General features: G+C 66.4%; 3 protein-coding genes across 3 annotated transcripts; 1 reads left to right on the top strand and 2 right to left on the bottom strand.

Moving 5' to 3' along the window:
- Window positions 1–103: 103 nt before the first annotated feature.
- Window positions 104–4,529, bottom strand: LOC309600223 (uncharacterized protein). The gene is made up of 3 exons (XM_082332340.1): window positions 4,411–4,529; window positions 3,908–4,011; window positions 104–863 (listed from the first exon to the last, which is right to left on the bottom strand). Exons 2-3 carry the CDS (start codon window positions 3,975–3,977, stop codon window positions 289–291), a joined length of 645 nt encoding a protein of 214 aa, XP_082188466.1. The 5' UTR covers window positions 3,978–4,011; window positions 4,411–4,529; the 3' UTR covers window positions 104–288.
- Window positions 4,530–7,358: 2,829 nt separating this feature from the next.
- On the top strand, window positions 7,359–11,349 carry ASB8 (ankyrin repeat and SOCS box containing 8). Its single transcript, XM_082332338.1, has 3 exons — window positions 7,359–7,665; window positions 8,508–8,612; window positions 9,093–11,349. The coding sequence occupies exons 1-3, from the start codon at window positions 7,549–7,551 to the stop codon at window positions 9,723–9,725; spliced, it is 855 nt and encodes a 284-aa protein (XP_082188464.1). The 5' UTR covers window positions 7,359–7,548; the 3' UTR covers window positions 9,726–11,349.
- A 126-nt stretch (window positions 11,350–11,475) lies between these two features.
- Window positions 11,476–19,028, bottom strand: PFKM (phosphofructokinase, muscle). The gene is made up of 22 exons (XM_082332297.1): window positions 18,877–19,028; window positions 18,145–18,218; window positions 17,960–18,037; window positions 17,558–17,747; window positions 17,169–17,334; window positions 17,020–17,064; window positions 16,807–16,915; window positions 16,622–16,717; window positions 16,416–16,508; window positions 16,206–16,331; window positions 14,488–14,552; window positions 14,335–14,398; window positions 14,108–14,254; window positions 13,769–13,839; window positions 13,586–13,673; window positions 13,356–13,508; window positions 13,090–13,254; window positions 12,915–12,976; window positions 12,707–12,818; window positions 12,475–12,574; window positions 12,130–12,235; window positions 11,476–12,001 (listed from the first exon to the last, which is right to left on the bottom strand). Exons 1-22 carry the CDS (start codon window positions 18,965–18,967, stop codon window positions 11,854–11,856), a joined length of 2,349 nt encoding a protein of 782 aa, XP_082188423.1. The 5' UTR covers window positions 18,968–19,028; the 3' UTR covers window positions 11,476–11,853.
- Window positions 19,029–23,220: the final 4,192 nt, after the last annotated feature.

The raw sequence follows: 23,220 nt of genomic DNA, 5'->3' as shown, positions 1-23,220 counted from the left end.
TCCCCAAAACCGCGCGGCGGGACGATGCTCCGCAAGCGCCGCTGCTCGGGGACCTTTTATTGACGGCGTTGGCAGACCGGCGCGCCCAAATCCCGCACCCCGCGCTCCCGCCCTCGCTGCCTTTGGGGGTGCAGACGCCGAACCCCGACTCCGCTTTGGGACCACCCAGCCCCGTTCCCGGCCGCCGCAGCCCCCAGCCCTCGCCGGGGTGATGCCGGTCCCCCTCGGTGAGGCTGCACCCCGAAAGTCATCCGCATCCCCGCATCCGTCCCCATCCCGCCGTCCCCGTCACGCGGCGTGAAGCTTCTGATGCCGCCGGAGCTGGGACTTGTGGCGAAAGCCGTCCCCGCACTCCCCGCAGATGTAGGGCTTCTCGTCGGTGTGGGTGCGGCGGTGGCGGATGAGGTTGGAGCTGACGCTGAAGCGTTTCCCGCACTCGCCGCAGCTGTAGGGTTTCTCGCCGGTGTGCGTCCGCTGGTGCTGGATGAGGGCCGAGCTCTCGCTGAAACGTTTGCCGCAAGCGCCGCAGGCGTAGGGCTTCTCCCCGGTGTGGATACGTTGGTGGGTGACCAGATTGGAGTTTTGGCTGAAACCTTTGCCGCAAGCGCCGCAGGTGTAGGGCTTCTCGCCGGTGTGGGTGATCTGGTGACGCGCCAGGTCCGAGCTGCGGCTGAAACCCTTCCCGCACTCGCTGCAGATGGTGGGGCGCAGGCGACCCCCCCGCAGCCCCAGCAGCTCCTTCAGCGGTCCCAGGCCCCCCGGCCGGCCCGGCGTTTTGCCCGGTCGACGTGCCGGTGCTTTCCGTCGCGGCCTCGCCGGGCGGCCGGGCGGCTCGCTGCCGGAGGCCGGCGGGCTGGGGCGGGCTGCGGGGAGAGGAGAGCTGGGCGCCGGCAGGATGGCGTGGGGACGGCTGGCACCGAGGGCATGGGGACGGGCCCAGGGCCGCGGCCCCCCCGTGCCTTCCCCGTCCCTTTCCCACCTTCCCCATCCCTTTCGCACCTTCTCCATCCCCTTTCCCACCTTCTCCATCCCTTTCCCACCTTCTCCATCCCTTTTCCACCTTCTCCATCCCTTTCCCACCTTCTCCATCCCTTTCCCACCTTCCCCATCCCCTCTGCCCCTTCCCCATCCCCTTTCCCACCTTCTCCATCCCTTTTCCCACCTTCTCCATCCCCTCTGCCCCTTCCCCATCCCTTTTCCCACCTTCTCCATCCCTTTTCCCACCTTCTCCATCCCTTCCCACCTTCTCCATCCCTTTCCCACCTTCCCCATCCCCTCTGCCCCTTCCCCATCCCCTTTCCCACCTTCTCCATCCCTTTTCCCACCTTCTCCATCCCCTCTGCCCCTTCCCCATCCCTTTTCCCACCTTCTCCATCCCTTTTCCACCTTCTCCATCCCCTTTCCCACCTTCCCCATCCCCTCTGCCACTTTCCCATCCCTTTTCCCACCTTCTCCATCCCCATTGTCCCCTCTGTCCCATCCCCGCTGCCCCCTCTCCGTCCCTTTCCACCTTCCCCGGCCCCTCTCCGGCTCGGGGACAGCAGTGGCACCCTGTCCTGCTCCCAAGCCCGGGTTTAGCTCCCGGCTCAGCCCCCGCCCTGTGTCCCCACCATCCCGCCCCGTCCCAGCCTGGGGACAAGAGTCCGGGCTCCGGCTGCGGGAGGAGGGAGGATCCCGCCCGGAGCAGGGGACGGGGACAGCGTGTCCCCGGGCAGGGACGGGCATCGGGGTGGCATCACCGGGGACCCCGGAGCCCAAATTCCCTCTGCAAACCATGGCTGGAGTTGGGGGACCAGGAAACCCCATGGGGCGGGAGCAGGGCACCCCAGGATCGGGGCGCCCCCACATGTGGGATCCGGACATCCCTGCACCCCGGGATCGGGGCGTCCCCGTGCCGTGGGATTGGGACATCCCTGCACCCCAGGATCGGGATGTCCCCACACTGTGGGATCCGGACATCCCTGCACCCCGGGATCGGGGCGTCCCCATGCCGTGGGACTGGGACATCCCTGCACCCCGGGATCAGGGTGTCCCCACACTGTGGGATCCGGACATCCCTGCACCCCGGGATCGGGGCGTCCCCATGCCGTGGGACTGGGACATCCCTGCACCCCGGGATTGGGGCGTCCCCACACTGTGGGATCCGGACATCCCTGCACCCCGGGATCGGGGTGTCCCCGTGCCGTAGGACTGGGACATCCCTGCACCCCGGGATCGGGGCGTCCCCACACTGTGGGATCCGGACATCCCTGCACCCCGGGATTGGGGCGTCCCCACACTGTGGGATCCGGACATCCCTGCACCCCGGGATCGGGGCGTCCCCATGCCGTGGGACTGGGACATCCCTGCGCCCCGGGATCGGGGTGTCCCCGTGCCGTGGGATTGGGACATCCCTGCACCCCGGGATCAGGGTGTCCCCACACTGTGGGATCCGGACATCCCTGCACCCCGGGATCGGGGCGTCCCCATGCCGTGGGACTGGGACATCCCTGCACCCCGGGATCAGGGTGTCCCCACACTGTGGGATCCGGACATCCCTGCACCCCGGGATTGGGGCGTCCCCACACTGTGGGATCCGGACATCCCTGCACCCCGGGATCGGGGTGTCCCTGTGCCGTAGGACTGGGACATCCCTGCGCCCCGGGATTGGGGCGTCCCCACACTGTGGGATCTGGACATCCCTGCACCCCGGGATCGGGGCGTCCCCATGCCGTGGGACTGGGACATCCCTGCACCCCGGGATCAGGGTGTCCCCACACTGTGGGATCCGGACATCCCTGCACCCCAGGATCAGGGCGTCCCCGTACCGTGGGATTGGGACATCCCTGCACCCCGGGATCAGGGTGTCCCCACACTGTGGGATCCGGACATCCCTGCACCCCGGGATTGGGGCATCCCCGTACCGTGGGACTGGGACATCCCTGCACCCCGGGATCGGGGTGTCCCCACACTGTGGGATCCGGACATCCCTGCACCCCGGGATCGGGGCGTCCCCATGCCGTGGGACTGGGACATCCCTGCGCCCCGGGATCGGGGTGTCCCCGTGCCGTGGGATTGGGACATCCCTGCGCCCCGGGATCGGGGCATCCCCGTACCGTGGGATTGGGACATCCCTGCGCCCCGGGATCGGGGTGTCCCCACACTGTGGGATCGGGGCACCCCCGTACCCAGGGATCGGGGCGTCCCTATGCCGGGGAATGGGGTATCCCCGCTCTGAGGGACTGGAGCATCCCCACACCCCGGGATCGGGGTACCCCCGTGCCACGTGACCAGGGCACCTGCACCCCAGGACCAGAGCATCCTCTCCTTGTGGGATCAGGGCACCCCCGTGCCAAGGGATCGGGGTACCCCCATACCCCGGGATCGGGGTACCCTGTGCCATGGGAATGGGACACCCCTACACCCCAGGACTGGGGTACCCCTGCGCTGTGGGATTGGGGCACCCCCATTTCTTGGGATTGGGGTAACCCCATGCCATGGGAACGGGACATCCCTGGATCCCCTAGGACACCCCCAGACCCCAGGACTGGGGTAGCCCGTGCCATGGGAACGGGACATCCCTACACCCCAGGACTGGGGTACCCCCGGGCTGTGGGATCGTGGTACCCCCATACCCCAGGACTGGGGTAACCCGTGCCATGGGAATGGGACATCCCCACATCCCTGGGGCACCCCCGTACCCTGGGATCGGGGTCCCCCCGTACCATGGGACTGGGACACCCACACCCTCCGGGATCGGGGTCCCCCCACCCCCAGGCCTGGGGGATCCCCGTGCTGCGGGGTCGGGGTCTCCCCACATCGCTGGGTCAGGGCAGGTCCACGGGGGACCCCCAAAAAAGGACTCACCACCCCGCTCCCCGCGTGGGGACACCCCGGCCCAGCCGGGCGCCGCTTTGGGGGGGCTCACCTGCGGAGGTCCCCTCCGGCAGCTCGGCGTCCCGGGGGTCCCGGGGGGACGGCTCCCCCTCCGTGTCCATCGCCGCTCTCCCAGCACGCTCAGACGGGGGGACCCTGCGCGGGGGGAGAAGGAGCAGGCAAAGAGACGGGGTGACGCGGGGGGACCCCAAGGGGGGGCCCCGCCTGCACCCCAAGGGGGGTCCTGAACCCCTCTGTGCCTCAGTTTCCTCTCCTGATGCTGGGGGGGGGGGGGGGAACCAAGGCCATGGGTTGGGGCTTGGAGCATCCCCCTCCCCACTCCAACAGCATCCCCCCCCCCCAGACCCCCCGCTCCCTCACGGAGGGGCCCCCCCAAGCCGAGGGGAGGGGGCTGCGCTCCCCCCGACTCTGCCCCGAGCATCGCCGCCATCTCGGGGGGCACCGGGAAGGGGAAAAGGGGGTGGGCGAAGGAGGGGGGGGGGGGCCCTGTCCGCCCTCTTTTTTTTTTTGGGGGGGTCCCTGGCTGTGACTCACCGCTGCGGCCGGGGGGTGCCGGGGGTCCCCGGGGCGGCGGTGGGGAACGGCGGGTGGGCCGAAGCGGGAGCGGGGAGCGGGGAGGCCGCGAGCGGAAGGGCCTCCCCGCATGGCCGCCCTCGGCGCCCGCCGGCTGCCGGATGGCGCAGCTCTATGGTCGGGGGGCTTCGGCCCCCCGCCACCGGCCCCCCGCTGCCCCCCCTCCATCCCGCCGTGGGGAACGGACCCCCCCTCCCCACAGCGGGGTACGGCCGAGGGGTGCGGGAGGGGATGGGGGGCCCCCCGCCATGGCTGGCCTGGGCTGGATGGCGGGGCAGGCCCGGTGGGGGGGTTTTGGGGTGCCCCCCCCCGCCCCGGTGTGTTGGGGGGGTTTGGGGTGTCTGTGTGTCCCCCCTCCCGGTGTGTCCGGCTTTGTGGGGGCACTGGGGGGGACGGGGACTTTTTGGGGGTCCCGCTGGCGCTGGGGGTTTGTTGGGGGGCATTGGGGGGGGTCTTTTGCCCCCCCCCATCCTCCCTGGCACCAGATGTTGGCAGCTGGAGGGGACAAGGGGGGGACACGGCTCCCCACGCCCCCCCAAAACACCCCGCCGGGCGCTCGGGGGGGGGGACGGGGACAGGACAAAAGTGTGGGGGGAACAGGACAAAATGGGGGGGTGTCAGTGCCCCCCCAGCACCCCAATTCAACCAGATGTTGGCAGCTGGGGGGGGCGGGAGGCTGAGAGCGGGGGTCCTCCAGCCCCCCAACCTCTCCCACCAGATGTTTGCAGCTGGATGGAGGCGCTGGGGGGGGGCGTGGGGGGACGATGGGGGCACCCAGTGCCCCCCCCCCTCCGTTTGGGGACCCCCCCCGGGCAGGAGGGACCCCCGGCTCCCGCCCGCTCCCCCTCAGCTCTATGGTTTTAACCCTTCCCACCCCGAGCGAGGGTCCGGCCCGGCGGCTGTTGGCTGGGGGAAGTGGGTGGCCAGACTGGGAGTCACTGGTTTGAACTGGTGGCGACGTGAGCCGGCAGCGATGGTCACTGCGGGGGGTTTGGTGCTACGGCACAGGCGGCTCGGTGCCCCCCCCCCCACCGGGGAACAGGTTTGGGGGTGCAAGCCCCAGTGTCACCTGGCCGGGCTGTGACGGTGTCAGGCTGTTGGGTCACCCCCAGGCTGGGCTGTCACCGTGTTGGGGTGTTGGGTCACCCCCCAAGCCCAGTTGTCACCGTGTCGGGGTGCTGGGTCACCCCCAGGCTGGGCTGTCACCCCGTCATGGTGTTGGGTCACCCCCCAAGCCCAGTTGTCACCGTGTCGGGGTGCTGGGTCACCCCCAGGCTGGGCTGTCACCCCGTCATGGTGTTGGGTCACCCCCCAAGCCCAGTTGTCACCGTGTTGGGGTGCTGGGTCACCCCCAGGCTGGGCTGTCACCCCGTCATGGTGTTGGGTCACCCCCCAAGCCCAGTTGTCACCGTGTTGGGGTGCTGGGTCACCCCCAGGCTGGGCTGTCACCCCGTCATGGTGTTGGGTCACCCCCCAAGCCCAGTTGTCACCGTGTCGGGGTGCTGGGTCACCCCCAGGCTGGGCTGTCACCCTGTCAGGCTGTTAGGTCACCCCCCAAGCCCAGTTGTCACCGTGTCGGGGTGCTGGGTCACCCCCAGGCTGGGCTGTCACCCTGTCATGGTGTTAGGTCACCCCCCAAGCCCAGTTGTCACTGTGTCGGGGTGCTGGGTCACCCCCAGGCTGGGCTGTCACCCTGTCATGGTGTTGGGTCACCCCCCAAGCCCAGTTGTCACTGTGTCGGGGTGCTGGGTCACCCCCAGGCTGGGCTGTCACCCTGTCAGGCTGTTAGGTCACCCCCCAAGCCCAGTTGTCACTGTGTCGGGGTGCTGGGTCACCCCCAGGCTGGGCTGTCACCCTGTCATGGTGTTGGGTCACCCCCAAGCCCAGTTGTGACCGTGTCGGGGTGCTGGGTCACCCCCAGGCTGGGCTGTCACCCCGTCATGGTGTTGGGTCACCCCCCAAGCCCAGTTGTCACCGTGTTGGGGTGCTGGGTCACCCCCAGGCTGGGCTGTCACCCCTCAGGCCGCGGTGACAGCCTGCTCAGGTGTCTGAGGCAGAAGTTGCTGTCACACCCGGCCACAGACCTGTCCCCAGCTCAGCCACTGTCTGACTGTCCCCAACAGTCGGACAAACACCCCATCCCCACAGTGACGCCCCGGTGTGACCCAGTGCAGAGACACCCCAGGGTCACCCTCACAGCAACACCCCAGTGTCACCCAGTGTAGGGACATCCCAGTGTCACCTGCCTAGCGACACCTCAGTGTCACCCTCACAGGGACACCCCATTGTCACCCAGCACAGGGACACCCCGGTGTCACCTGGTGTAGGGACACCCCGGTGTCACCCTCCCAGCGACACCCCGGTGTCACCCAGCACAGGGACACCCTGATGTCACCCTCCTAGCGACACCCCGATGTCACCCGACACAGGGACACCCCAATGTCACCCTCCCAGCGACACCCCGATGTCACCCGATGTAGGGACACCCCAATGTCACCCTCCCAGCGACCCCCTGGTGTCACCCAGCACAGGGACCCCCCGGTGTCCCCCTGGGCGCTCTGGGGGTGCGCTAGGCCCCGTTGCCATGGCGACGCCGGGGCCTGGGGGGGGGGTGTCCCCCCAACGCTTCCAGTTGGGGCCAGCGGAACCCCGCGGGTGCGCGGGGAGAGTGCGGATTGGTGGAGAGCCGGCAGGGGGGCGGGGCTTGCGGACGGGAGCCGCTGGCGATTGGAGGAGAGCAAAGAGCGGGGGGCGGAACCTCGGAAGGTCCGGGAGGAGGCGGAGCCTCGAGGGAGGCCTGGAGCCGGATTGGCGGAGGGGTGGGCGGAGAAGGGGGCGTGGCCTCTCCCTGCGCATGCGCCGCTGCGCTATTCCCGTCACTTCCGGGTGGCTCCGGTTTCCGCCTCCCGCTGGGCCTGGAGCGGCCGCGCCGGGACCCCCCGGACCCCCCGGACCCCCGGGACCCCCCCGGGCTCCCCCCGGCGCGGCCCCAGCGGCTCCTCCCAGCCCCGCCGTAGCGGGGGCCCCTCAGGGCCTGGCACCGGGGGCTCGGCGGGGCCGCCCGGGGTATGCGGAGGCGGCGGCCGGCCGGCCCGCACTATGTGGTACATCATGCAGAGCATCCAGAGCAAGTACTCGCTGTCGGAGCGACTCATCCGGACCATCGCCGCCATCCGTTCCTTCCCGCGGGACAACGTGGAGGATCTCATCGGCAGGGTGAGCCGCCACCGGGGCCCGGCCCGGTTGGTAGGGGAGGGGGCCGGGGCGGGACGCCCCCTCCGTCAGCCCACGGGGCTGCGGGAAGGTTTCCACCCCCGATTCGCGGCTGGAGGGCCGGGCCGGGCTGCGGGCATCGCCCCGCGCCGCTCGCACCCCCGGCGGGGTGCGGGTCTTGCGGCTGGGCCCACCCCGGCCCCCGCGCTTCGCCCCGGCCCGGGCCGCACCCGGGGCACCGGAGAGCCCTGGCCGAACCTGAGCGATGCGGGCGGCTGCTGAGCCGTCCCGGGCGGCGAGGGCGATGGAGGCCTCCTCGGAGACGCCCTCTCAAAGCCAACGAGCCCCCGGGCTCATCCCGGGGCTGCCTCCCGCCAGGGGATGCTGCCAGGGCGGCTTGGGGCTTTTGAACGGCTGCCGGTTTATTTACCGGAGGCCGAGCGCCCTGCTTGCCTTCCCAAACCCCCCGCTGGCCGTTCCTCCCGATCCCGCCGGAGCAGAGAGCCGGTGCGCGGGCAGCGAACCTCTGCGCGGGTTATGCCAGCCCCCTGCGGCAGCCCGGTTTCTTCAGGCATCGTTTAACGACGATGAATTCATTAAAATCAAAGCTGGGAGCAGGGACGCAGACTCGAACGCTTCTGCCCGGCGGGGAGCTCCGCGCAACCGCGGCGCTCGGCCTGAAAACAAACCCCAGGGCGCGCGCGGGAGCGTGGCGCCGGTTATCTATTAATAAACCCTTTCTAACGATGCAAATCAAGGCGCATCGGCTGCCGGCTCGGGGGTGGAAAAGGGCCAAGAACGGGTGGGTTTGGTAATCCCGGCTGCGGTTTCCTGTCTCCTCGCAGGGTGCAGATGTGAACTGCATGCACGGCACCCTGAAACCGCTGCACTGCGCCTGCATGGTGGCTGACGCCGACTGCGTCGAGCTGCTGCTGCAGAAGGGAGCGGAGGTAAAGGCTTTTAAAGAACGAAACCGCGTTAAAAATGCGAAGGTGCCTTTGGAAAGGGGCCGGGAAGTCGGGCGGCGGCGGCGGGTGCTGATAAACAGCTGAGATTTGAGCCGATGGTTTGAGCAGTGCCGGTTTTGTGCCCCTTCTTAGGGCAAAATGGGCCCAGGTGAAGCTTTATCATCCCGATAGGGAGCGAAATGTTTGTGTCCGAGATCTCGGGGGTGCCCGCTCGTCCGGGGAGGGAGGGTGGTTTTGCGGTGGAAGCTTGAAAGAAGAACTAAAACCGATGTATTGCCTGATTTTTGGCACTTCCTTCTGGCCGCCGGCGGGTCCTACCCCCCCGCTCCCTGCCTCATTTTCCCATCTGCTAAATTTGGGGTAAATTTGCCTGGCACCGGTGGAGCTTCCCCTGACGCCGGCAGGAGCTGGGGCACCGCAGCGACCCCCAAATCCTTTCTCCCCGCTCCCCTTCTCCTGCAGGTCAACGCCCTGGATGGCTACAACCGCACGGCCCTTCACTACGCGGCGGAAAAGGACGAAACCTGCGTGGAAATCCTCCTGGAGTACGGGGCCAACCCCAACGCGTTGGACGGCAACAAGGACACCCCGCTCCACTGGGCCGCCTTCAAGAACAACGCCGAGTGCGTGCGGTCGCTGCTGGAGAACGGCGCCTTGGTGAACGCCCGCGATTACAACAACGATACGCCGCTCAGCTGGGCAGCCATGAAGGGTAACCTGGAGAGCGTCAGCATCCTGCTCGACTTCGGGGCGGAGGTCCGGGTGGTTAATTTGAAAGGCCAAACCCCCATCTCGCGGTTGGTGGCGTTGTTGGTTCGGGGATTGGGTACGGAACGCGAGGATTCTTGCTTCGATCTTCTCCATCGAGCTATCGGACATTTTGAGTTGCGAAAAAACGGCAGCATGCCCTGGGAGGTGACCAGGGATCAGCAGCTCTGCGAAAAGCTCACCCTGCTCTGCTCGGCGCCCGGTACCCTACAGACGCTGTCGCGTTACGCCGTGCGCCGCAGCCTGGGCGTGCGGTTCCTGCCGGAGGCGGTGAAGCAGCTGCCCTTGCCCACCTGCCTGAAGGAATACGTGTTGCTCCTTAGCTAAGCGAAAAGACGAGGCGCCGGGGCTTTTCCACGCCGGCGTTCGGCTCCCTTTGTCACCGCTTCCTCGTGGCAGTGCCGGGAATGAGGTTGACCGCTTGGTTTGGGACTCACGAGTGCCAGATTCCCCTCCCCGGTTGCCGTCCCGGTTTTCATCCTGCTCTGCTCTTCCGCCTGAGCCGGCGCGGGGCGGCGGGGATCCACCGGTGCCGTGCGCCGACGGCTCCGTGTTGTCTCTCTGCCCTCGGCGGCTGCTCCCACGCGCTCTCCCCTCGATTTCGGCCTCGTGAGATGAACCATCCCCCTTTAATGGCAAATTATATCCCAGCTGTTGGATTAACATTGGTTTTTTCCCCTTTTTTTTTTGCGTTGGGGCAGACCTTGGGGAAAAGGAAGGCTTTCTAGGTGTGAGGAGAACGGGAAAACCCTCCTTCTTTGAAGGACTTGAGGCAGAATATCAAGAGAAGGTGTTGTCGGACCCGGAGGAGCCCCGTGGGACGCGTCGGCTGGATGTCCGGCGGAAAAGCCCACCCGAAGCGCGCCTAGCGAGCCCGTGCGTGGCGTAACGCTGCGGGCTGGCGCCTTTGCTCGGCGCGAACGCCCGCGCGCAGCCGCGGCCGCCCCAGCGCGACGCCCCGCAGACGGGGCGGAGCTCGCGGCTCTGCGTCCTTTGGGCAGGCGCGAGGCGTCCCTTCGACGCGTGGAAGTATTTTTTTTCCCCTCATATCTATAATTTTTAAGATGAATCAGCGCTGTAGAGGGGAAGAAGGTGGGAGCACCTCAAAACCTAACGCTTCCTCGGGCTGGAATTCCTGCGAGCGGAGGCAATGTTTCCCTCCCTCATCCCGCGGGATGCTCCGTGCCCCGGCGCAGAGGTTTCCCTCCCGCCTGCCACGCCATAACCCACCCGAGCTCTTCCTTAGCTTTAGTTTTGCACCATCCGCTCGCCGTTTTGTTGTTGATTTTTATTGACGTGTGCGTATATACAGATTTTTAGGAGGAGGCGTGAGGACGTGCTGGCAGCGGGGCACCGGGCAGGGCCCCCGCGGGCAGCGCCCGCTCTCGGTTCGGCGCGGCTCACTCCCGGCGGCACCGGCAGCGTGTATTCACGGAAATAAACGGCTCGCCGCGCGCTGGAAGGGGTGTGTGTGTCGCACGCTCGCGGCCGGGGCCAGCAAGGGAGCGCGGGGGGGTCGGCCCCGCTCTTTTGGGGTCCTCCCTGAACGGGGAGGGTGCGTCAGGGTGGGGTTTGGGGGTGCCGCCACCGGTGGCTTCGTTCCCGTGCTTATTTTGGGCGCCGCGTCCTGTCCCCGTCACCTCCGAGAGCCCTGACGTCACCGCGTGGGTTGCGACGCCTTGTTAAACCCCCGCGCTGCTAAGTTCTGCGTGGGTTTTACGCCTGCCCCCTGCGAGCCCCCTCGCTGCTCCCAGCCCCCCCCTCGCACCGCGCCTCCGCCCTCGTCCGGGGGATTTTTGGGATCTTGACGCTGCACGGAGCTGCGCCATCCTCTGCGTGCGCGCTCCTCACCCAGGGAGAGCTGCCCCGTGCTCTCACCGGTGAAGGCAGGCGGATAAACTTTGATAATTGCGTTATGGGAGAAACTTGAGGGAAAAAAATCAGATTATTTATATTTTCTTCCTACCTGTTGTGCTGGGAAATGAAGCCGTCGGGGCCAGGGGTGCGTGCGGGGCTGTGGGAGCCGTGTTCCCCTTCCCCGGGGGGCGAGCGCCGGAGGGTTGGAGCACGATTCGTCTTTGCCACCACAAGTGAGTGCTGAGTTTATTGAAGCATCGTAATTCTGAATTTTTAACACTAAAGTGGTGCCCTAGGGTCTCTACCCGGACCGTTTGCTCAGCTCATCGCAACATCCCGCCCCAACGCTTGGGGAACCGCTTTTCTGTTTAAAAAGCCCATCAAATACCTAAACCAACCCCAAATTTACCCCGAGGAAACCCTCTGCTTCGGGAAAAACCGCTCTTTCGCCGAGGCGGCGGGTGCCCTCGGGGCGCGGAGGTGCTGCCCGGCTTCCCGGGGGGTGCGAGCTACAACGGGGAGCGCTTGTTTCGGAGGTTCCCCGGAGCGACACGCGGACGCGCTCCGGGGCGGGGGAAGCCGCGCCGGCGATCGCCTCTTAGATATTGGACTCGAGCGAGATCCTCTTGCGCGTGATGTGCTCCAGGTGGGCTTTCTCCGAGGTGTCCAGCTCGATGTTGTACTTGGCCAGGATTTTTAGGATGGGGCGAAGCTTCAGCCACCACTGCTCCTTAGGGATGCGGTGCCTGGGTGAGAGAGAGAGGACGGCGTGATGGTTCCGGACGGAAACAACGATGCGTCGCCGCGGGGAAGCGTTCCCAGCCTGTTGTATTTATCCTTCCTGGGGGTGGGGGGAAGAAACGGGGACACCTACTCGAAGTCCGTCTGCTCCTTGAGCTCGGTGATGGGCTGGAAGACGAGGCTGCGCTTGCGCATGCCCAGCAGACAAGCCGAGTCGGCCGTGTTGGCGAAGATCCGACCTGCGAGGGGAGGCGGGGAGCGGGCTCAGCGGTTTTGGACCCTCTGGGAGGGGAGAGCACCCCTCAGCACCCCCAAAAATCTGCAGGGGAGCCCTGAGCCCTTTGCATTGAAATATCGGAGCACGCGTGCGCCTTGGGAAAGAGCCGGGGGGTTGCTTTTAGCGATCCCCACCCCGCAGCTGTGGGAAGGGTAGGGGGCTTCGGAAACAAGGCAGAGACCCCCCCGGTGCGGCACCCACCATGCCGGGAGCACTCCTTGATCTTTCCAGTGATCCAGGCCACCGCCTTGGCACCCATTTTGGTGCCGAAATTCCTGTCGAAGGGGGTCGGGGTGCCGCCCTGCGCCGGAAAATCCGCCGGGTGAATAGAAGCGGGGGTAAAACCCCGGGCAAGGGTCTCTGAATCTGCAGCCCCTTCCCTGGGGGGGGCCGCGTTCCCGCTGCTCCGGGAGAGGGGGGGGGGGGTCCGTACCTGCTGCATGTGCCCCAGGACGTTTTTCCGGCAGTCGAAGATGCCCTTCCCTTCTTCCGAGTAGAGGTTGTAGATGAAGTCGGTGGTGTAGTTCTCGTTGCACCGCTCGTTCCTGCGCCGGGCGAGGGAGGTGGGCTCGCGGGGGGCGGCACGAGCGCGGCAGGTCTCAGCCGCCCCCCTCCCTCCCATCCCGCCCCGGCGACCCTACCTGAGCACCAGCCCCCTCTTCACCGTCGTCTTCATCTTCTCGGTTAAATGCTCCACGTTGACCTACGTGGAGCACGAAACGGGCGTTGGGGGGCGGCTCGGAAATGGGAATAAACGCAGCCCCCGGGGCTGCGGCGATGCGCGGAGCGGGGGGACGCGGGGTGGGGGTCCCCAACCTGCAGGTCGCGGATGTTGAAGTGCTCCTCGTAGATGTAGGCGGCATCGGCGCCGCCCGCCAGCCCCGCCATGGTGGCCAAGTAGCCGCAGAAGCCGCCCATGGTCTCGATGATGAAGACGCGGCGCTTGGTCCCGGCCGCCGACTGCTTGATGCGGTCGCAGGTCTGCGGAGGTGGAAGAATTGGGGTGGGGGGAAGAAGGGATTTAGGTTAATGGGTGGTGCTGGTGTTAAACGGGGAGGGGGCCGGGGAGCGCGGGGCCGCACCGTGGTGATGGTGTTGAGCGCGGTGTCGGCGCCGATGCTGAAGTCGGAGCCGGGGACGTTGTTGGAGACGGTGGCGGGGATGATGCAGAGCGGGATGCAGAGCTCCTCGTACTTGGCTCTCCCCTCCATCAGCTCCAGGCTGCCCGTGAAAGCCTGCGGGACGCGGGGCGTCGGCGCGGGCACGGCGCAGGCAGCTGCCCGCCCCCTGCCGCCACCGCTTCCCGGCTCACCTCGAAGCCGCCGATGATGATCAGCCCGTGGATGCCGAAGGTGCTGATGTTGGCGCTGATTTCCTCAAAATATTTCTTGGGCAAGGTCCTGGGGGGGTGAAACCACCCTGGCTGAGCCTCCCGGGGTGGGGGGCTCGGCCTGGGGACCCCGCCGTGAGATCCCCCCCCCGGGGGGAGCGTTACCTCTTCGTCCCCAGTTTGGATCCTCCCAGCCCGGTCCAGCCGCCGACCCTCTCCCAGCTGATCTCTTCCACCTGGGAGGGGAAAGCAGCAAGTTGCAGGGGGACGGGAGGAGGATTTTGGGGTGCACCGGCCTCCCCGCGACCATATCGGAGCGATATTGGGGTAACCCGCTGCCCCCCAGGCTGGGGGACAACAGCGGGATGAGCCAGGGCAGGGCTGGGATTCGGAAGGGGATCGAGCGTCCCCATCCCGGGGGATCCCTGTCCCTACGGGGCCGTGGCTACCGCTTTTCGGGGCCGTACCCCACCCCGCGCACCCCCTTTTCCCCGGGGCTCCCACCTTCCCGTAGGCGAGCCCTTCGAAGCCGTCGTGCACCGCCAGCATCCGGTGCCCGTGGATGAGGCCGATCCTCACGGTCGACCTGACGGCCGCGTTCATGCCGGCGGCCGGGGCGCCCACGTTGAGCACGGCCAGCGTGTAGCCGCTCTGCGGGGACGAAGGAGCCGGCGTTGGCGGGGTTGGGGGGGTCCGGGGGGGTCCCCGTCGCCCCCTCCCCGCTGCCGTACCTTGGTGGAGGGGGGACGGATGTGTGCCAGCAGCTTGTACACGTTCCAGTTGTTTTGGAAACTCCTGCAAAGGGGGGGGGAAGGCGGGTGTGGGAGCCCCGGGGGCGGCCGGAGCCCGGGGGTCCCCGCCGGGGACGGGGTGCGGACGCTCACCGGCCCCGCAGCTTCAGGGCGTCTTCGAAGCGCCCCTCGTTCATCGCCGTCGTCACGTCCTTGGTCTGCGGGGAGCAAAGAGGGGTTGCAAAGATGGGTGGCTTTGCATCGCGCCGCATGGCTTTGCGTCGCACCCACTGGGTTTGCACCGTGCCGGATGGCTTTGCGTTGCACCGTGTGGCTTTGCATCGCGCCGGCTGGGTTTGCACCATGCTGCATGGCTTTGCATCACACCCACTGGGTTTGCACCGTGCCGCATGGCTTTGCGTTGCACCGCGTGGCTTTGCATCGCGCCGGCTGGGTTTGCACCATGCTGCATGGCTTTGCATCGCACCCACTGGGTTTGCACCGTGCCGCATGGCTTTGCGTTGCACCGCATGGCTTTGCATCGCGCCGGCTGGGTTTGCACCATGCTGCATGGCTTTGCATCGCACCCGCTGGGTTTGCACCGTGCCGGATGGCTTTGCGTTGCACCGCATGGCTTTGCATTGCGCCGGCTGGGTTTGCACCATGCCGCATGGCTTTGCATCACACCCACTGGGTTTGCACCGTGCCGGATGGCTTTGCATTGCACCGCATGGCTTTGCATCGCGCCGGCTGGGTTTGCACCGCGCCGGCTGGGTTTGCCTTGCATTCGACGGGTTTGCATCGCACCCATCGCGTTTGCACCGTGCCGGATGGCTTTGCATTGCACCGCATGGCTTTGCATCACGCCGGCTGGGTTTGCACCGCGCCGGCTGGGTTTGCCTTGCGTTGGATGGGTTTGCATCGCACCCATCGCGTTGGCACCTTGCCGGCTGAGTTTGCATCGTGCCCGCTGGGTTTGCACCGCGCCGGCTGGGTTTGCCTTGCATTGGACGGGTTTGCATCGCACCCATCGCGTTTGCACCACGCCATCCGAGTTTGCATTGTGCTGGCTGGGTTTGCATCACATTGGACGGGTTTGCATTGCACCGTATGGCTTTGCATTGCGCCCGCCAGGTTTGCACCGCGCCGGCTGGGTTTGCATCACATTGGACAGGTTTGCATTGCACCATATGGCTTTGCATTGCTCCCGCTGGGTTTGCACTGCGCCGGCTGGGTTTGCATTGCATTGGACAGGTTTGCACTGCACCGGCTGGGTTTGCATCGCATTGGACGGGTTTGCATCGCACCGCGTGGCTTTGCATGGCACCTGCCGGGTTTGCAACTGCACCGGCTGGGTTTGCATCACACCCGCTGGATTTGCGCCGTGCCGGCTGGGTTTGCATCGCATTGGACGGGTTTGCGTCGCACCGTATGGCTTTGCATTGCACCCGCCAGGTTTGCAGCCGCGCCGGCCAGCTTTGCACGGCACCGCATGGGTTTGCAGCATGCTGGTCTGGTTTGCACCGCACCCAGCTTGGGTTTGCATCGCACTGCGTGTGTTTGCGCCACGCCGGCTGGGTTTGCACCGCATTGGATGGGTTTGCGCTGCACCGGCTGGGCTCGCATCACGCCGTACAGGTTTGCATCGCACCCGGTTGGGCTTGCATCGCGCCGGATGGGTTTGCATCACACCCGGCCGGGCTTGCGTCACGCCACGTGACTTTGCATCACGCCGGATGGGTTTGCATTGCACCAGCTGGCTTTGCTTTACGTCGGATGCGCTTGCATCGCGCCGCGTGGCTTTGCATGGCACCGGCCCCGCTTGCATCGCCCCGGGGGTGCTCCTGGGGGTCCCGTCCCCCCCTACTCACCACCTGGACGCACTCCATAAGGGGCAGGCGCACGGCTTGGTTGCCCGAGAGGCTGACGACGCAGGCGGGGGTGTCGGGGGTCCCCTCCAGCAGAGCCATGACGGCTTCAACACCCATCCGGCTGCCCTGCGGGGACAGGACGGAGGGACGGGGACGTTACCCCCCGCGGACCCCCTCTCCCGGGGGCCGGGGTGGGAGGGAGCTGCCTACCAGGATACGGTCGAAGGCGGAGGGCGTCCCGCCGCGCTGGACGTGACCCAGGATGGTGACGCGGGTGTCGTATCCCAAACGCTTCACCACCAGCTGCAAGACAGGGATGCGCCTGGATCCGGCCCCGCAACGGAGCCGGGAAAGGGCTGGAAAAACACCAAACGGGGAAAAAAAAAAGGAGCTTTTCCCCCCCTTTCCCCGCTCACGCTTTTGATGTCGTCGGAGGTGATGGCCTTGCCCTGCTTGTTGATGGCCCCCTCGGCCACGATGATGATGTTCAGCCTGGAGCCGCCCAGGCGGGTCTGGGGGGGGAAGATGGGGGTGACGATGGGGACGGGGGTGACGATGGGGCCGGGGCCGGGGCCGAGGCGCCCGCCGGAGCCCATCCTACCTCCGTCAGCCTCCGGCACAAGTGGTCTTCCCAGTCGTCCTCAGGGGGGGACTCGGGGATGAAGACCCAGTCGGCGCCGCAGGCCAGGGCGGTGATGAGCGCCAGGTAGCTGGAATTGGGTAAAAAAGAGGCTGTTTAGGGTTTTTTTTCCCCCCTCCCCCCCCACGCTTTCTTTATCGGGAGCCGGATCCGGGTGGCAGCGCGGTGACGTACCCGCAGTGGCGCCCCATCACTTCCAGCACGAAGGTCCGCTGGTGGCTGCGGGAGACAGGAGTTTCACCCCACGACAGGCCCGAGCGGGGTGCGGACACCTGGGTGTCCCCCACCCCCGGCGTGGGGGACACGGGGGGGGTCCCCGTCACCTCTGGGCCGTGGTGGTGATGGCGTCCACGATCTCCATGATACGGTGTAGCGCCGAGTCGGTGCCGATGGTCATGTCGGTGCCGCAAAAGTCGTTGTCGATGGAGCCCACCATGCCCACGATGTTCAGGTAACTCGATTTCTTCGCCTCCTCCGCCGTGATCCCCCCTGCCGCAGGGTGGGACACCCCCTTTTCCCTCTGCGTCCCCCCCAAAACATCCCCACGGGGCCAAACACCGGCACAAACCTCCGGCGCGGGGGGGGGAAAAAGCCCCTTTTTGGTGTACAACCCCCCCCGATTTTGGTGCAGACCCCCCGATTTTGGTACAAAATCCCCTTTTTCTTTTCATCCCGCAGATGAAATTTGGGGGGGACGCACCCCCGCACGTACCCACTTTCACCAGCTCGGCCAAGAGGCTGCTCCATTCGGCCCGGAAGGTGTCGGCGCCGGTGAGGCTGCCGTCACCGCCGATGACGCAGAGATTGGTGATGCCGCGTTTCACCAAGTTGCGGGCGGCTTTCAGGCGTCCCTCGCGCGTCCGAAAATCCTGACAGCGGGCGCTGCCGATGACCGTGCCCCCCTGCGGGACCCCTGCGTGGGTGCTGGGTCATCCCCAGCACCCCCGTGTCCGTCTGTCCGTCCCTCCCCCCCCCCTTCCATCCCGGCTCTGGTTTCGGGTTATTTTCAGGCTTGACCCCGGCGCCGCGGCGTAGGGTTACACCGTACCCCCCCCCCCCACCCCGGTGCCCTGCCATCGGTGCACCGAGCTGGCCGGGCTCTGCCACCGCTCACCAACTGCAGCATCATGGAGACGCTCTCCCACGTGGCCTCCTTGATGTTGTCCCCGCCGTCCACCAGCCCCTGGTAGCCCTGGGGACAGACGGACACAACCTGGTGTTGAAACAACCCCCCGCCAAGATTTGGGGGTGCTGGGGGTGTTTTTTGGGGCGGGCGGGGGGGGGGGGATCAGCACCCACCTCATGCACAAAGTAGACCTTGGCGCCGGTGTAGATGCCCACCCGCACCACGGCGCGGACGGCCGCGTTCATGCCTGGGGGAGGAGGACGGCGTCACCCCGGGGACCCCCCCGGGGACCCGCCAAAGCCATCATCCCCCCCCCCCCCCCCAGCCGCACACAGCGCCGGGCTCGGCCCCCCCAGGCCCCCCCGGCGCGGATCCGGCCCCGCAGCTGCCCGGGTTATTTTTGCCCCGTTGACATTTAGCGGCGCCGCGTCCCGCCGCGTGACACTGGGTGACGAGCGCGGCGGTGGCGACGGTGGGGGGGGGGGGACCCCAGCAGGGACCCCCGCGGGCTGGATGAGCCCCCCCCAACTCGGGTACCCCCCATCCCTGGGGCAGAGGACAAGCTTTGGGCTGAATCCCTGCGGTTTTGGGCAACCCAGCGCTTCGCCGGCGTTGGCTTCGTGTCGGAGCGCTGCCGCTGTCCCTTTAAGCCCCCCCAAATTTTGGCACGGGGTACGTGCACCCAGACCCCCCCCCCGCACCCCAAAACTCCCCTTAACTCTGCCCCACGGCGTCCTCCCCCCCCCAAGGTCACCCCCAAAAAGCAACAACCCGGAGTAAAACCACTCGGGCAACTCCACCGCAGGATCCGGCCACCAAAATCCCCTTTTCACCTCATTTCACCCCAAAACGGGGCTCACTCCTCACGCCAGCACCGCTTTCGGGGGCACCGGGGTGTCCCTTACCCTGGGCGTCCCCCCCGGAGGTGAGGACGGCGATGGCTTTGCCGGCGCCCAGGCTCTCGGTGCGCCCGCATCCCAGGGGCGTCTGCGCCATCTTCTTGGCTGGAAAAAGAGGGAAATTGGGCAAAACGCAAAACGGCGGCGAGGTGCCCCCGTCCCGCTGGCACCCGCGCACTGGCGCCCGCCCCCGCCGGCTCCTAAATGGGGCCCGGGGGAGGGACGGCCCCGCCGGAGGGGGTGTCCCCTCCCCGGCACGGGGGGGCACCGGCCTGCGGGTGCCGGGCTGCCCGCCGTACTGGTGCCAGGCTGCCCGCCGTACTGGTGCCAGGCTGCCCTCCGTACTGGTGCCGGGCTGCCCGCCGTACTGGTGCCGGGCTGCCCTCCTTACTGGTCCCAGGCTGTTCTCCTTACTGGTCCCAGTCTGCCCTCTGTACTGGTGCCGGGCTGCCCGCTGTACTGGTGCCAGGCTGCCCTCCATACTGGTGCCAGTCTGTTCTCCTTACTGGTCCCAGTCTGCCCTCTGTACTAGTGCCGGGCTGCCCGCCGTACTGGTGCCAGTCTGCCCTCCGTACTGGTGCCAGTCTGCCCTCCTTACTGGTGCCGGTCTGTTCTTACTGGTGCCAGTCTGCCCTCCTTACTGGTGCCAGTCTGCCCTCCATACTGGTGCTGGGCTGCCCTCCTTACTGGTCCCAGTCTGTTCTCCTTACTAGTCCCAGTCTGCCCTCCTTACTGGTGCCGGGCTGCCCTCCTTACTGGTGCTGGGCTGCCCTCCGTACTGGTGCCAGGCTGCCCTCCGTACTGGTGCCGGGCTGCCCTCCGTACTGGTGCCAGTCTGCCCTCCATACTGGTGCCAGGCTGCCCTCCATACTGGTGCCAGTCTGCCTGCCGTACTGGTGCCGGGCTGCCCTCCTTACTGGTCCCAGTCTGCCCTCCATACTGGTGCCGGTCTGTTCTCTCTCCTGGTGCTGGTCTGCCCTCCTTACTGGTGCCAGTCTGTTCTCCCTACTGGTCCCGGTCAGCCCTCCTTACTGGTGCCGGTCTGTTCTCCTTACTGGTGCCGGGCTGCCCTCCTTACTGGTTCCAGTCTGTATTCCCTGCAGGTACCGGTCTGCCTTCCTTACTGGTTCCAGTCTGCCCTCTTACTGGCACCAGTCTTTCCTCCTTACTGGTTCCATTCCCCTGCTGGTACCAGTCTGCCCTCCTTACTGGTTCCAGTCTGTATTCCCTGCAGGTACCGGTCTGCCTTCCTTACTGGTTCCAGTCTGCCCTCTTACTGGCACCAGTCTTTCCTCCTTACTGGTTCCATTCCCCTGCTGGTACCAGTCTGCCCTCCTTACTGGTTCCAGTCTGTATTCCCTGCAGGTACCAGTCTGCCCTCCTTACTGGTTCCAGTCTGTATTCCCTGCAGGTACTAGTCTGTCCTCTTTACTGGTGCCAGTCTGTGTTCCCTGCCAGTACCAGTCTGCCCTCCTCACTGGCACCAGTCTGCCCTCCTTACTGGTTCCAGTCTGCCCTCCCTGCTGGTACCGGCGGGCACTGACCTGGCGGCTGCCCCCTCCGCGGGGCGGGGGGGAGGAAGGTGAGGAAGAGGAGGACGGCGGCGAGGGAGAGCGCGGCCGAGAGCAGGAGCCGGGAGGCCTCAGGGGAGAGCTCGGGGACGGCCACCATCGCCCGCCCCGCGCCGTCACCCGACCGCCTGTAACCGGATCGCCTGTAACGGGATCGCCTGTAACGGGATCGCCTGTAACGGGATCGCCTGTAACGGGATTGCCTGTAGGATCGGGTGTAGGGATCGCCTGTAACGGGATTGCCTGTAACGGGATTGCCTGTAGGATCGGGTGTAGGGATCGGCTGTAACGGGATCGCCTGTAACCGGATCACCTGTAACAGGATCGCCTGTAACAGGATCGCCTGTAACAGGATCGCCTGTAACCGGATCGGCTGTAACGGGATCGCCTGTAACGGGATCGCCTGTAACGGGATTGCCTGTAGGGATCGGGTGTAGGGATCGGCTGTAACGGGATCACCTGTAACGGGATCGCCTGTAACAGGATCGGCTGTAGGGATTGGCTGTAACGGGATCGCCTGTAACCGGATCACCTGTAACGGGATTGCCTGTAACAGGATCGGCTGCAATGGGATCGCCTGTAACGGGATCGCCTGTAACGGGATCGGCTGCAATGGGATCAGCTGCAACAGGATCGGCTGTAACGGGATCGGCTGTAACAGGATCGGCTGTAACGGGATCGGCTGTAGGGATCGGCTGCAGTGGGATCGGCTGTAACAGGATCAGCTGTGGGGATCGGCTGTAAAGGGATCGGCTGTAACAGGATCGGCTGCAATGGGATCGGCTGTAACAGGATCGCCTGTAGGGATCGGCTGCAATGGGATCGGCTGTAACGGGATCGGCTGTGGAGATCAGCTGTAACGAGATCGGCTGTAACGGGGTCAGCTGTAACAGGATCAGCTGTAGGGATTGGCTGTAATGGGATCGGCTGCAACGGGATCAGCTGTAGGGATCGGCTGTAACGGGATTGGCTGTAACAGGATCGGCTGTGGGGATCGGCTGTAATGGGGTCGGCTGTAGGGATCGGCTGCAATGGGATCAGCTGCAACATGATCGGCTGTAGGGATTCACTGTAATGGGATCGGCTGTAACAAGATCGGCTGTAGGGATTGGCTGTAATGGGATCGGCTGTAACGGGATCAGCTGTAACAGGATCAGCTGTAGGGATCGGCTGTAATGGGATCGGCTGTAACAGGATCGGCTGTGGGGATCGGCTGTAATGGGATCAGCTGTAACAGGATCGGCTGTGGGGATCGGCTGTAATGGGATCGACTGTAACGAGTGCTCACAGGGACCAGTTGTAACGGCTGATTGAAACAACCAGTTGAAACCAGTTTCAACGACCAGTTGAAACTGGATCAGCTGTAGCGGGAGCTGTAAGGCGATCGGCTGTGCTGCAACTGGCTGTAACAGGATCGGGCTCGCAAAGAGCATCAGTGCTGGGAGCAGCTGTACTGGGATCGGCTGTGCTGGGAGCGGCTGTACTGGGATCGGCTGTACTGGGATCGGCTGTACTGGGATCAGCTGTACCGGGAGCAGCTGTACTGGGATCGGCTGTACTGGGAGCGGCTGTACCGGGATCGGCTGTACCGGGAGCGGCTGTACTGGGATCGGCTGTACTGGGAGCGGCTGTACTGGGAGCGGCTGTAGGGATCGGCTGTACCGGGAGCGGCTGTACCGGGAGCGGCTGTAACGGGATCGGCTGTGCCGGGAGCGGCTGTACTGGGATCGGCTGTAGGGAGCGGCTGTACCGGGAGCGGCTGTAGGGATCGGCTGTACTGGGATCGGCTGTACTGGGATCAGCTGTACTGGGATCGGCTGTACTGGGAGCGGCTGTACCGGGAGCGGCTGTAGGGAGCGGCTGTACCGGGAGCGGCTGTAGGGATCGGCTGTCCCATGGGGAGACCCTGCTGCGTAGGGAACACCACGTGCAGTGACACGGCCCCACAGTGTGAGCCCCCCCATAGGGTGATACCCCCCCCGTAGGGTGTCCCCCCCATGGGGTGACACTCTGTAGGGTGACAGTGCCCCACAGCATCACCCCCATAGGGTGACACCCACTATAGGGTGACACAGTCCCCGTAGGGGGACACCCTACAGGGTGACAGCCCCCCATAGGGTGACACCCCCCCCATAGGGTGATCCCCTTCCCATAGGGTGACACTCTATAGGGTGACAGTGCCCCAGTGTCACCCCCCATAGGGTGACACCCACTATAGGGTGACATGCTCCCATAGGGTGATCCACCCCCCATAGGGGGATCCCCTCCCCATAGGGGGACACCCTATAGGGCGACACCCCCAATAGGGCGACACCCCCCATAGGGGGATTCCCCCCCCCATAGGGTGACGCTGCCACTCCCGGGGCCTCCGCGCCGCCAGGGGGCTCCCTCCTCTCCCTTCCAAACCCCACAGCGCATGCGCGTCTCCCGCCCTCCGGCGTCACTTCCGGCGGCGCCGCTCTCAGCGTCCAGTTCCGCTTCCGTCCGCCTCGTTGCCGGCAGCCGCCACCGAGTCCGGGAAAAGCGCGCGCGCCCTCGGGACGTTTCCGCTTCCGGTACGGCGGCCGGGCCGGGCCGGGGGGGCGGCGGGAGCGGTGGCGGCGGGCCTGGGCCTGGGCCTGCCCCGCCCGGCGGCTCCGGGGCGGCGAACCGGTCCCCCACCGGCCGCGGCGTGTGCGGGGCGGCGGTACCGCCTCGGGGGTGCGGGCCGGGAGGCCTCGGCCGGTCCCGGCAGCCGCTCCCCCTGCCCGGCGAGACCCCCGGGGCTGCCGCCAGCCCG

This window comes from Platalea leucorodia (assembly GCF_965183815.1).
Source record: "Platalea leucorodia genome assembly, chromosome: 23".
Taxonomy (NCBI): domain Eukaryota; kingdom Metazoa; phylum Chordata; class Aves; order Pelecaniformes; family Threskiornithidae; genus Platalea; species Platalea leucorodia.
This window is presented reverse-complemented; position numbering and strand designations above follow the sequence as displayed.